The 14,855-nt window shown below is 40.4% G+C and overlaps 1 protein-coding gene across 1 annotated transcript in view; it reads left to right on the top strand.

Annotated features, from left to right (window-relative positions):
* Positions 1–14,855, top strand: part of LOC106873599 (retinoblastoma-like protein 1) — a 68,232-nt gene that overhangs the window by 52,448 nt on the left and 929 nt on the right. The window contains exons 18-24 of the mRNA XM_089351221.1: positions 1,396–1,581; positions 2,288–2,467; positions 3,134–3,208; positions 4,727–4,859; positions 5,593–5,744; positions 7,483–7,539; positions 9,854–10,015. Coding sequence (XP_089207347.1) covers positions 1,396–1,581; positions 2,288–2,467; positions 3,134–3,208; positions 4,727–4,859; positions 5,593–5,744; positions 7,483–7,539; positions 9,854–10,015 — 945 coding nt within the window. The remainder of the gene's footprint in view (positions 1–1,395; positions 1,582–2,287; positions 2,468–3,133; positions 3,209–4,726; positions 4,860–5,592; positions 5,745–7,482; positions 7,540–9,853; positions 10,016–14,855) is intronic.

Below are 14,855 nucleotides of genomic sequence, written 5' to 3'. Positions count from 1 at the left end.
GGCAAGAAAGGATTTAAAGGGCCAAGGTTGGGGTTGCAGGAATGGTACATTGCTAAACTAACCAAGTTCAAATTTGACCAGGAACAGTCTATTTTATGCTTGAGTACCTATGAGATCTATAAATAAGTAGGTGAGGGGTGGTGACAGGAAAGGCGTCTGATCATAGAAAATCATTGACATAACACCAATGGAAGAAATTATGATTACATCATGTTTATCTAGGTTAAGACAGATATATCTCAGAGGGAATGATTCAAAGTGAAGCTTAACGATGGAAGTAAGTATTGCTTAGTAATAGAAGGGTGAGTAGATATATCTGGGAGGGCGTGTTTCAAAGGAAGGCTTCGTGATAGAAGGGTAAATGGATATATCTGGGAAGGTGTGTTTCAAAATAAGACTGTAAGACTTTGTGATAGAAGGGTAAGATACATATATATATGAGAGGGTGTTTTTCAAAGTAAAGCTTAGTGATGGAAGTAAAAAACTCCAATTAGTTGATGGGCCAATTAATTGAACATTTGTTGATGACATTCCAGAAGACTAATCACACCTGTTGTGTTGCTGGTTTCAGTTTTGTACTTTTTGTGTGATATATGGTGTTTTTAATGTATTTAGAACAGTGAGTTACTGAGTTTTGGAAAAGTAAACTTGTTGATTTTGTTGTAATATGCAAACAACTGCTGCCAGAAAATTGAGTAATCTATAGTGAAAAGGACATATCTAACTGTCAAACAGACATTTCAAAATTTCATGGAAATATCAATAAATATTTATGGAATCTTTATTGTACAAGAAACTCAGAGTAAAATTTGTAAACCTGGTAAACAAGAATATCTATGAAATATGAAAATCGTACTAAGATAATTTCTTTAAAATAGTGTATCTAAGAACAACTAAGTTCTAAGTCATACTATGGAAGATATATTACAACTGTAAGAGCCAATGTGTGTTTGTGTTTATTGGATATATTGATTCTCCTGGGATACAACAAAATATGTTTCAACATGAGTTTACATCAAGATTCTTGCAAACCAAATACAAAGATGAAATAGTTTTTTTTTGTGTTGTTTTATGTGAATTGTTTTAGACTTTTCTCTTAAATTAGTCCATTTCTTTACGCTTTTGTCTATATAACTTTGATGAGCAGAGTGATAAATGAGATTGTCAAATAACTAAACACTAATTATAATTAGCACATCCAGCCTAAATTGGATATGTTGTTTAGAATGCCTTAAACTGTCGTATATGTCCATCTCATGTTGATGATACATGCTATACAGCATTCTAAACAAAATATCTGATTTAGGTTGAATGTACTGATTATTATTTGTTACAAATATTATTGCTCCTGTTGCTAATAGCTAATTTAAATACCGTTTCTGATTTTTAAAACAGGTGGTGATAGTACAGCCAATTGTTTCTAATACTACCTCTGTCAGTGTGCCTTCCAATACAGTTGTGACACCCTCACAACAACAACCACAACAGCCACAACAACAGCAGCAATTACAGCAGCCACAGAAACAGAAGCCCACTGCAAAACCCAAACGTACAGGATCTCTTGCCCTTTTCTTTAGGAAGGTCAGTTTTCACCTTGTCTTCATTTGTACGTCTGTTTGCTTTGTATGTCTGTCTTCTTTAATCCTTTAGCATTTAATCCAGTCATATCTGGTCCAAATATTCTACCCATGTTATGTTCAAACAGACCATATTTGGTCTCATTCTTACCCTACACTGCCATTCTAAAAATAAACAATCTCATCATTGAAATCTCAAATCTATGAGATAATGCCAAATCATACTGGATCCAGGTGCAGCCAAATCATACTGGATCCAGGTGCAGCTCTTCAACTTGCCAGCTCCTGTCAGACTGTCCAACCCATCCCAGCATGGAAAATGGACATTAAAGGATGATGATGATGATGATGATAACCCTATTGATTCTCACTGTATTTTATCATATTGTCACATAGACTCTCATTCCACTTTGTCATGTAACTCCCCATTCTGCTTTACCATGAACTATATAGCTTCCCATTGTATTTTATCATACAACTTCCATTATCAATATCTATAAAACATTTAATATAATTTTCCCATTTCATTTTGTCTTATAGCTCCCCATTGTATTTATACAGTATCTCATTGTGCTTTATGCCATGTAATTTCTCGATATGTTTTCTGTCATGTAACTTATTGTACATTATCATACAGCTTGCTTATTCTGTTTTAAGCTTGTATAAGCACTTTATTGTGTTTCAACACATATCTTCTTGTTTATTTTTAGGTATATCATCTTGCTGGTGTACGTCTAAGGGACCTTTGTGAAAAGTTAAAAGTGAATGAAGAAGAACTACAAAGAAAAATGTGGACATGCCTTGAGCATTGTCTTGTAAATGAGATCAGTTTAATGAAGGATAGGCATTTGGATCAAATCATTATGTGTTCAATGTATGTCATTGCTAAGGTAAGGATTCCTTTACAATCTGAATAATTTATATTATTGCTGCTAGCTACACTTTGGTGAATGGTGGCTAATATGTCAGCTTGTTTGCAAACATTGGACCTTATTTTCTTGTGTTGGCTTTCAACTTGTTAAGCAGCAATCATCATCATCATCATCCTCATCATCGTTTAACGTCCGCTTTCCATGCTAGCATGGGTTGGACGATTTGACTGAGGACTGGTGAAACCAGATGGCTACACCAGGCTCCAATCTGATTTGGCAGAGTTTCTACAGCTGGATGCCCTTCCTAACGCCAACCACTCCGAGAGTGTAGTGGGTGCTTTTATGTGCCACCAGCACGAAGGCCAGTCAGGAGGTACTGGCAATGGCCATGGTCAAAATGGTGTATTTTACGTGCCACCTGCACAGGAGCCAGTCTTGCGGCACTGGCAATGATCTCGCTCAGATGTCTTTACATGTGCCTAAGGTTATAATTCAGAAAAGACTTACTTTTAATGCATACTGATTAGAAGCTTGTACTGTTATCTTGTGAGTTAGTGATAGGCCCTATATTTAGTTGCTTGACTCTTTAACTCTTTTGTTAACGCTATTTCTGTTAAAATGCATGGTGTTTCTTTTATTTACTTTCACGCACTGTTTTAATTTGACTTTGTTATTCTGTTCTAGGTAGCGACAGATCCACCGCAAACATTCCAGAATATCATGAGATGTTATCGCCTGCAACCTCAAGCTCAATCTCATGTATGTGAAATCTTAGTTTTTCTTGATTTACTATAAATTCATAGAGGTGGTGCAATAGGTGCAGAAATAAATATCAGAAAGATATTTGATTAAATATGTCCAATGATGCTATTCATGGCCCAGTAATGTGTTTTACACATGTATTGTCTATAAGGAGAAATTGTCTTCCAAAACAGTTTCAGCAGCAAAGGTCTTTCCACGTTTGTGTGTATACAAACGTTTTAAATAGGGTACACATAGTTCTTATTTCAGTGGGACAACAATTCTACATCCCCTTCCTTTATTTTGGGGGATATGAATCACTATGTGGTGAACAGCTGACAAGAAACAGTAACCAAAATCTCTTTTTTTGCATCCTACTTTCTTAAAGAAAAGGAAGTATGCATTAGAGAGTTTAATCTTAGATACACTATTCCTGAAGAGAAAAAAAAACAAGATAGTCATAATTGGAATGTCTTTGATCACAAGTCTACTCAACCAGGGCTGACCTGGATTTAAACAATAACAACAGAAAGTGTTGCATATCTGCACCAGATTGTCTGGAAATGACTTGTGATGGACTAGCAACCTATCCAGAAGTGTTTAATTTTGTCTTTACCTACTACCATAAAACTAGACACGTATAGCAGTTCGTTGAGGCTGTCAAATGAATTCCCATAATTGCATAAATATCTCTACCTTGTGCATAAAGGAAAAGATATATTATTATATTGCACATTTACAAATTTGTTACCCAATTTAATGAATGCAGGCATGGTTGAATGATTTAATGAGCTTTCATGGTCGATGCCAGTGTTTGATACTGTGGGAAAGGGTTTTCTAACATAGCAATGAGTAGATTAAAATCCTGTGAATGTAATTGAATAAATGAAAACTTGTGCCAGCCAAGTGTTCTCTCTCTTTCCAGTTGTGACATCCTGGATGTCTTACTGAGTCAAAGATGACAAGGCTGAGACTGTCTGTGATTGTTCATGACTAAATGGGCTCTTAAAGCAATTGCTAAAAACATAGTATGCGTTATTTAGTCATATTTGCACATCTTGCAAATAATGGCTATGGTCTACCTTATGATACAATCAGTGAGTAATTCCATCTATTGAACATTTGGGGCACTCATTGTTGTAACCAGTATAGGATCCATACAGCTTATTTCATAATCTATTATGCCATACTTTGTGACATACAAGTCAAATTTTGCTGATCAAAATTTACAGCCAAAAAAAAAGGTACATTGACCAATACACCAATATGACTTCCAAGGATTAAAAATTCCATGTAATATGCAGCAAGATTTGGGGAAATAGAGACGGTGTTTGAATGTTTACACAACATAATATTTTGACACCTAGGCTAGAAAATATGGCAGATTTAATTTGTGGTGGTGGGGGGATATTCAATTTGAGTTTTGTTTATTTCTCTCCTATGGATGGGTTTTTTTTTTAATGTTTTCTTCCATATATTTTAAAGCTGTCAACTTTATTTCTTAACAAGTTTCAATTTTCCCCCCTTCATTTTCAGGTTTATAGAAATGTACTGCTTTCCACTCGAAGGCGACGAACATCAGGGAGTAGTGACAGCAGCAGGAATGGAACAAGTGGTTCTTCTTCCCCTGTTACCACCGAAAGGGAAGATTCTAAGGAGAAGGATAAACGTAAGTGGTTCCAGCCATTTTCTCTGTTGTTGCATAGATTTGACTTCCACATGTCACCAACATCTTTTATCTTTTTACTTGTTTCAGTCATTTGACTGCGACCATGCTGGAGCACCACCTTGAAGGGTTTAGTTGAGCAAATCAACCCCAGTACTTAAAGTCTGGTACTTATTCTACCAGTCTATTTTGCTGAAGCTACTACCAGTTAAGTGGTGGTAGCAGATAAACACACACACACACACACACGCACTCTATCTCTCTCTCTCTCTCTCTGGTATATATTTTCCAATACATGGAGATGTTTATCAAGTTCTTTCAGATTTACTCATCTACTGATGTTCTTGTATAACTGGGGTCTAGGGTGAGATGGAATCAATCAGATAAGGTTTATTTAGTCAAAGTTGTTTAGCCCCTGGAAAGTCTTGATCAAGCAGACTTCTGTCTGAGGTCATTCCCAGATGCAACCATCTTATCCTTTTTTAAGGAGGCTATCATAATACATTATTAAGTATCTCCTTTCCTTCTCTTACATTGTAGGGTATGATTTGAGTGAGATTTGGCTGCTTTTTCCAGCAACATATAGATGGTTCTTTGTTGGTTTGCTCTAGCTAAGGTTTTTTTTCCCATTTTGCAAACATGTTCTAAGTATATGATAATTGCCTACACAGACCATCACTAATGTTCTTGGTTTCTACTGTTTCACTTTATTTTTCTGTTTTCATGTTTGTTCCAGGAAGGACTGAAGCCTTGAGTATCCGGTCATCCAGCACATTACCGGTTCCACATCCCAACAGTCAGCCTCCTACTCCAACCAAACTTATCGGAATGGGTTCTACGTTAGAAATGGGGGAAGAAAGAGGTGATCTCATCCAGTTCTATAACCAGGTTACTACAATATTTTTTTAAAAATAAAAACCTTTCTTGTTCCATGTCAGTAAAGATAGGTTGCTGGATGGTTGCAATACTGCTTATATGTTACCAGTCTTCTTAGTTTGCTTTCTAATATTAGCTCTTTCTAAGGTGGTAAGCTAGCAGAATTGTTGGCACACTGGGCAAAATGCTTAGCAGCATTTCATCCTTCATCCGTCTGTACATTCTGAGTTCAAATTCCACTGGTGTCAACTTTGTTTTTCATCCTTTTGGGGTCGATAAAATAAGTACCAGTTGAACACTGGAGTCGAAATTGCTGGCCTTGTGCCAAAATTTGAAACCAATATTAGCAGTTTCTGCTGTACACATATACCTGTCCATAATTATTTTGCTGGCACTTTTCAGTTATTTGCATCATACTTGCCTAACTGTCTTTATGATGTAACATGGACCTTCTGGTGTAGGTATTATGCAAGTGAGCAAAGCATTCCTTTGGCTTGTACTGTATGTGTGTGTGTATGTGTGTTTGCAATATCATTCCTCAATATTTGTTCTTCATTCTATTCACTCTCTCACCCATTCCCTATCTCTAAACATGTCTCACTCTCCCATGCATTCTTGCAACCCCTATCCACCTACACTTCCTGTCATCCTATCCTCACTCATTTCTCATCTCATATCTTGAGGGTCCACCCTCACACTTCTTTGCTATATTTATGCTTCTCTAACTTCATCCCCAGCCATTCCTACCCTATTTTATATAATCTGACTAACCATTGCAGTCCCTTGACAAACAGAAAGCTTGTTTTTGTTCTGGTCCTTTCTCTCATACTTTAACCCTTCATTCCTTCCATAGCATGAAGCCACTTCGCTCTCTACTGTAGCCCAATACAGTGGAAGAGGATCTTAGTATTGCAGGCTTCTTGGCAACCTCTTTAGTGCTGGTGCCACAAAAAAGAAGCACCCTGTATGCACTGTTATGTGGTTGGCATTAGGAAGAGCATCCAGCCATGGAAACCTTACCATAGCAGACATTGGAGCATGATGTCATCTTCGGAACTGTAGGATCCTGTCAAAGTGTCCGACCCATATCAGCAGCGAACATGGACATAATAATAATAATAATAATGTTTGTAATGTAGTTTGTTGGTAGAGAGATATTATGACTAATGTTATGTTAAAAGAAAGAGAACACAAGACTAAATTGACTTTATGTTTCTCTCTCTCTCTCTCTCTCTCTCTCTTTCTCTCTCTCTCTCTCTCTCTCTCTCTCTCTCCTAGAAGGAATCCTGTTGTCATTCATTCTTGTACCATTGCAAGAAGTACCAGTCATATCCTGAGGATCAGTTTCAGTTGACTCTGTCTGTCTGTCTGTCTGTCTCTCTCTCTCTCTCTATATATATATATCTATCTAGTTACATACTGATGAAAGAAACAATAATTCTCTTCTATTATTCAATTTGTTAAAGACAGTAGATTGCTGGAGTGGCAGAATCATTAGAGCATCAGCTTTATGGTATCTGTTCTGGTTCTAGGTTCTGAGTTCTAATCCCACTAAGGACAACTCCACATTACATCCTTCTGGGACAGATATAAATAAATAAGTGCCAATCAAGTACTGGTGTATCATGTAATTATTTTCCCCTCCAAAATTATTGACCTTGTGCTTATGTTAGACTTTATCTGATCTAATTAAAGATTTTTGGTTATTGTTATATTGCATAAGATATTGTTTTTCTCTTGTTAATTGTAGGTATTTGTGAAGAGGATCAAGGAATTTGCTTTGAAATTTTCTGCTAATCAATCAAACGTAAGTATTCAAAATAAATTTTCAACACCCTTCCAATATTGCATTTCATTATTTAGTTAACAGGCCTCAGAAGGGTTAATGTCTGTGTTTGAGAGGAGGTGGCAGAGGAGGAGAGAGAAGATTTTTTAATCATTTCCATATCAAGTTACTACATCTATATAAACTTTGAAACTTGCAGCTCATACTATTTGTGGGTGACTCAGAATGTTTGAATTTACATGCATGCATACACACACACACGTTATTTTATTGTACTTGGTGTCTATGAATAATAGGAGAAAACGTTTTAACCCTTTAGCATTTAAACCAGTCACATCAGGCCCATATATTTTACATGTTTTATGTTCAAACCAGCCAGATTGAGCCTCTCACACCTATCATACAATGTCATTTTAAAAATATACAATCAATATCTTTGAAATCTCGAAGCTACTTGATAATGCATAATGAATTCGAACCAATTTAAATAAATAAGCATTATGCTTGACTGAGTTTTCTGAATGCTAAAAGGTTAATTATCATTTTGTTATTTTTTTGCATTAAAATTACATTTTAGTGGGTTTTTTTCCCACATTTCCATTACTTTTGAGATCATGTTGTGTATGCCAAAATATCTGTGGATATTAACATACATCTGCCTTTATTGTTCCTCATAGTTTTTTTCTCTTGGTTAGAAGAAACAATGTTTTGATGCTATCATTCTTGACTCTAGAGGCTTCTTGTAGCAATATGTTAGCTGAAAAAAAAAAAACCCCAGAATTTGTGAGACTATGAAGGCAAGGTTCTATGGCTATGATGTTTATTTTGCAACTATGTAGTCTCAAAGTTCAAACCCACCACATAGCACAGCACCTTGGGAAAGTGTCGTCTGTTGTAGTCTTGAGTTGGCAAAATTATGTAAGTGAAATTTGATAGATAGAATCTGTGCAGAAGACACAGATTCTATCTGTGTGTGTATAGTTACAGACATGCAGTTAAGCACTTTACTTTCCAGTCATGTGGCTTCTGGTTCAGTCCCACTGTGTGGTACCTTGAGTAAGTACCTTCTGCTATAGCCACAGGCAAACTAAAGTGGATGTAGTACATGGAAACTTAAAGAAGGCTATCATATATTCTCTCTCTCTCTCTTTCTTTAACCCTTTCGCATTTAAACTGGCCATATCTGGCCAAAATATTCTACCTGTTTTATGTTCAAAGGACAAATCTGATCTCTCACACCTATCCTACAATGTCATTCTAAAATTAAACAATCATATCATCAAAATCTCAAAGCTACAAGATAATGCATGATAAATTCAAAACTGTGAATAAATAAGCATTACATTTGTTAGAGTGATCATTATCATCACCATCATTGAATGTCCGTTTTCCATGCTGGCATGGGTTGGACGGTTTGACTGAGATCTGGAGAGCCAACAACTGCACCAGGCTCCAATATGAATGCTAAAGGGTCAAGAAATTTGGCTGTGGTGAGAGTTGTAGTGAGATGTGCTTTAACACTTCTAAAAAGTCTGAAAAAATAAAACAGCAAACGACCAGGACAAGTTGTATATCATAACAGCACTTCTGTAATTCCAAGTCAAGATGTTGAGGACCCAAAGCTGGTTGAAGCAAAAGAATTATAAGTGTGGAGTTAATAGGGTTATGGAGTGACAACAGAAAGGGTGGAACATTATTTACATTATTTACATTTGATGGATATTTGTCCTCATCTTGTTTGTTGTTAACATGTTTCGGCTGGGTGGAAGTTTGTATATTGTTCCTAGTTGAATGTAACTTTTCACATTCTCTTGGAGAGATCAGTTCTACTATGCTAACTTATCATGGATATTATATGAAGATATAAGCACTATTCAGTGATACTTGTATACACAAATTAGTATTCCTCATGGGAAGAGGTGGGTGGGGGTTGTGACAAGCAGCCATGTTTAATAAAATTAAGACAAGTTTAAACGATTTCAACATATCCAATCTCATGACAAAGAATGATATTGATGCGAACTATAGTTTTGCCTCCTCATTGATAAAGATGGGTGGTGGTGGGGAGACTAGACAAAACATTCCAGTAATATCTGGGAGGAAACTGTCAGTTTGGTATTTGTCTTATTGTAATTACCAGAGCAAAGCAAGCAGAGTAATGTCCCTTGTCTAATAGCCAGAGCAAGGTTTTGAAACTGATTATTTCATACAAACTAAATGATAATACAGCCTTGTGAGTAGATTTGATAGACGGTAACTGAAAGAAGCCCATCATATATATATATATATATATCTTATTTTTCATTTTTTTTTTTCTGTTATTTTGACTTTTTAGGATAAACCTCATTTATCACCATTGCCAGTGGCTAGGTCACATACGTCTTCACCACGCCGAGTATCTAATAAGCACAATGTCTACATATCTCCCCATAAGACAAACCCTGGGGGAACACCTCATAGTGGGAAGGTGTACTGTTTCAGCATGAGTCCTGCCAAAGTAAGTATAATATTCTTGTTTTGTTTGTTATGAAGAGAAACTACACTCTAAGTGGGTTTTCTCCTGGTTTACATAGTGTGTATATCTATCTGTCTGTCTGTCCATTTATCCATCTATCTATCTGTTTATCCATCCATCCATCGATCTATCCATCTGTCCGTCCATCCATCCATCTATCTATCTGTCTGTCTGTCTGTCCATCCATCCATCCATCCATCCATCTATCCATCCATTTGTTTGTCCGTCCATCCGTCTGTCTATCTATCCGTCTGTCTATCTATCCGTCTGTCTATCTATCCGTCTGTCTATCTATCTATCTGTCTATCTATCTATCTGTCTATCTATCTATCTGTCTATCTATCTATCTGTCTATCTATCTATCTGTCTATCTATCTATCTATCTGTCTATCTATCTATCTGTCTGTCTATCTGTCTGTCTGTCTATCTATCTATATGTCTATCTATCTATCTATCTGACGGACGTGCTGTCACATCGGCTGCAGAGGTAAACCTCTTTTTGACCTTTTATTGCCCACATTTTGTTGGAATTTTTTGTATATAAGGTGTGTGAAGCACCTAACTTTCTTTTTATTGTGTTTTCAAGGTAGGAATTGGCCCTTAGGGGCAGTTTCAACCTTTTTAAAATTATATATTTTCTTCTCGACATTGAAAAACGTCGAGAAACATAGTCATAGAACGCTGGACAGAAACTTTGATGAACGAACATTTTCCTAGACTTGAGACGCTAGGAGAACAAAAAAATAAGTCATGCACGCGCACAGACATCGAAAAAAAGAATGAAGCAACAGATTCTAAAGTCGAAGCTGTCAACATCATGGATACTGTTAACAGCCCTGTCACCACCACCAACAACAAAAACAAAACTGTAACCAAGGTTACAAAACCATGTGTAAAAACCGGCACAAATGTCTGACGTAAACACCATTTCTGCTGACGCCATCATCACCACCACCACCAACAACAACAACAACAACAACAGCAAGGACGCAAATTTATCGGCCGTCAGCACCGACACCACCACCTGTTCAACAAACTCTGCTGCCACTACCACCACCTTTGAACCCGGCAGTACCAACACCAACATAAACAAAAATATTCAAAAGAACATGTCCGCCAGCACAACAAAAACAAATTTCGCAGATGCTATAAAGGAAAATAGTGACATTCACAAAACAATAAATTAAAAACACAAAATCCCTTCTTACGAAAGAAGGCGATGATGTTAAAATAAATATCCCAAAAGAAATTATAGAACAAAAAAAACAAAAAATGCATCATTTATAAACTGGTAAACACAAAAACCAGACGTGCAGAAAATTTTAGCACAGAAAAGATCGAGATGTGCCTGAGGCCCGTATGGGCTCATCAAGAGCATGTCACGTGGGGACGGAAATTTGCCATGGTACAGGTGCGCTTTTTAAATGAAAATTTAGCGAAGCAATTTTTGACACTCTCTCTCCGCACAGATAACTTGGTGATGATACCGAGTTATCTTGGACAGAGAGTGACCAATGTAATTATAAAAAACGTGCCATCAGAAGTGGACACCCAATGGGTAGTATCGGCCGTATGCCTCGAAATGGAGGAGGCAAATATTTTGGAGATTACGGTCGTAGAGGAAAAGAACTGGGTGGGGGGGAAAATCTGGAAATCCTTCTCCACATCACGGAGGAGGCTTCACGGAAGATTCCTCCAAACATTAGACTGGCGGAGGACCACAAGCTGTATGTGGTGGTAGAGGGCAGGCGGCCTCGCTGTTACTTATGCAACAGCGAGGCACATCTGAAAAAGGACTGCCCACTGGCCGCTAAACAACAACAACAACAACAACAACAGAAGCAACTACCAAATACCCCCAACAGAAAAACTTTACTACCAACACCACCAGCAACACAAAAAACAACAACAGAAATATCAGCAATAGCCACAACAGAAAAGACAACAGAAACTGCAAAAACAGAAGAGAAAAAAAAAGAAAATTCCAAGACTGTCTCTCCCTCCCCCATATCACATACACCACACACAAATAACAAGCAGCCAACACCAACAAAAACAGCAATACAAACACACACAGACGCACAAAATTTGCCGTTACCTCTTTCTGACTCCTCAGAACTCTCATCGGATGAAGAGAGTGGGGAGGAGTGGCAAATAGCTACGAAACGAAAGAGGTCTTTCGACGTCTAGAAGTATTCCTGGGAACGTCTCGTCCCTTACTTTTAGTGTGGGATTGGAATGCTACCTTGGACACGCATCTAGACTACGTGGGGAGTGACAAAACTAGAAGGGGATGCAAAGGCCTCAAAGACCTGCTCAGACGCTTCCAGTTGTCTGACAGGTACCGACTCGAACACCCAAATGTGCCAATGTGGACTTGGAGCAATTGCATTGGGTCGTCGAGATCATATCAAGATAGGATAGTGTGTAGGACTAGAGATAGTTTAGGATGTCCACAATTCCACATAGTCAGTTACACAGATCACAAACTTGTGAGGTGTACGCTAGACTTAGATAAGGCACATAGGCAGGGTCCCGGTTACTGGAAACTAAACGCGTCTTTCCCGTCGAGACAGGTTTTCAGAGACCGGATTAGCACGTTAGTAAAGTGGGCTTTGACGGGAGCCATCGTCAACAACAAATGGTGGTTTGCCCTCAAGAGAGCAGTAAGGGTGGAAGCAATAAGGTATAGCAAGGCACTAGCTGTAGAGAGGAACAGATTAGAGGGGGAGCTAGTGATAAAGTTAGAAGAGGCATTGCAAAGCGGCATCGCATCCGACGTTTTAGTGGCGAGGTTGGCGCTCGACCAACACTTCAATGCTAATCACGAAGGGTGTGCTGTCAGGGCAAGGATGCGTGCTCTGAGGAATGAAGGTATTGGAGCCGCGCGAGAGGCCCGAGTGGCAGAGGCCCGAGTGGCAGAGGCCCGAGTGGCAGAGGCCCGAGTGGCAGAGGCCCGAGTGGCAGAGGCTCAGCGGGGTAACAGAGCCGCCATCCGGTCTCTGGTAGACGAACAGGGGCGCGAATTGCTCGAGCCGAGCAAGATGTGCGAGGCGTTTCAGCGGCATTTGGCCCGACTGTTCGGGAGGAGTGGTGAGCGAGAAGGCAGGGTGGACTTTAGTGCCTACCTGCACAGCTTGCCACGACTCTCGGCAAGAGAGGCGGAGTGCTGCGAAGGGGTCATCACGGCGGAGGAGGTGAGGGACGCGATGGCGGGTTGCTCGACGGACAAATCTCCGGGTTTGGATGGTCTGCGCTACGAGCTTTACAACTGTATGCCAGACTTGTTTGGAGACATCTTGCCGGCCGTGTACTGCAACTGGCAGCAGAACGGGAGCATTCCCGGTTTTGTGAGCCGAGGAGCGGTAACGCTGCTGAAGAAAGATCCAAACAAGGGGGACGCCATAGATAACTTTAGGCCCATCACTCTGCTCAATGCAGACTTGAAAATTTTGGCCAAGGTGTTAGCCAAGCGGTTGGCGCTTGTCATTGAGAAACTGGTCGGCACGGAGCAGACGTGCGCCGTGCCGGGCCGGAGCATACGTGCGCTGTGCCGGGCCGGAGCATACGTGCGCCGTGCCGGGCCGGAGCATCCATGACAACCTCCATCTGATGCGCTACATCATAGAGAGGGTAGTTAAGGAACCTGGCATGGGTGGGGCCCTGATCAATTTGGATCAATTGAAAGCTTTCGATAGGGTAGACTGGGGTGCGGGACGAGCGTGTCGGCATACGCGTACGACGTCACCGTCATAGCGTCTAGCCACGAGCACATCGAGCTTGTCGGCGAGACGCTGAAAGACTACGAAGCGGTGACGGGAGCGAAAATCAACCGGGATAAGTCGGTGGGTTTGCTGCTCGGCACCTGGAGAAGCAAGCCCATACTGTCCGGCAGTGCCTCAGTAGTGGGACGCTGGACGGAGTTGCTCGGAGTCTGGTTCGATCCGGACCTGCAAACGGAGAAGAACTGGGACGAGATAACGAGTAGGGTGGCCACTCTCTGCCGGCAATGGGCCGAGAGGAAGCTGTCCCTAAAAGGTCGGGCGAACGCGTACATCGCGTCCATCATTGAATACCGCCTGACCATCGTGCCTTGTCCCGATCGCGCCATCACCGAAATGGAGCGCATCCTCTTTCGCTTTTTGTGGAAAGGAAGCGTTCCGATGGTGAGGCGATCCGTTTGTTGCCAACACCCGCTGAAAGGAGGGCTGGGCATGCTGTGGTTGATGATGCGCAGACATGCGCTGAGACTGCGACATCTCCGGCTCTACGTAGACGACGGTGAGCAGGTGTGGTCGCCGTTTGTGCGACGCGCTTTCCCGCAGCTCGTCTCCATGACCGAGCTGCAGTCGTGGATCAAAAAGAGGCCGAGAAATGGTGAATGGCACCGTGAGTGTCGCGTTGCTCTGCAACAACTTTGCCGTCCCGGGTCGACCTTGAGCGGCTGCATCACAACGAAGTCATTCTATAGGGGATTAGTGGAGGGCAGGTACGACGACGATCTCGGGGCGAACCTGGGCGTCGACGAGGAATACCTGACCCACCTGTTCAGGATGACGTTCGGGCCGGGACCTATGGACAACTTCCAGAAATCCCTGGCCGGGCAGTGCTACCGAGAAGCGCTACCCGTTTGGGATAAGCTCTATAGACACGGCTCGCGAAATGCGGGGCCGACCTGCCCGAGATGCGGTAAGAGCGATGAAACCATTCTGCACGCACTCGTGCAGTGTCCAACCATTTTGGAGCTGTGGGCTTATGTCGAACGACTGCTGTTACGTGTGGGACGAGTCGGTTTATCAACCGAGTCTATCGTCAATATTAG

Source organism: Octopus bimaculoides, chromosome 4 (genome assembly GCF_046866305.1).
Source record: "Octopus bimaculoides isolate indiv1 chromosome 4, ASM4686630v1, whole genome shotgun sequence".
NCBI lineage: Eukaryota > Metazoa > Mollusca > Cephalopoda > Octopoda > Octopodidae > Octopus > Octopus bimaculoides.
This window is presented reverse-complemented; position numbering and strand designations above follow the sequence as displayed.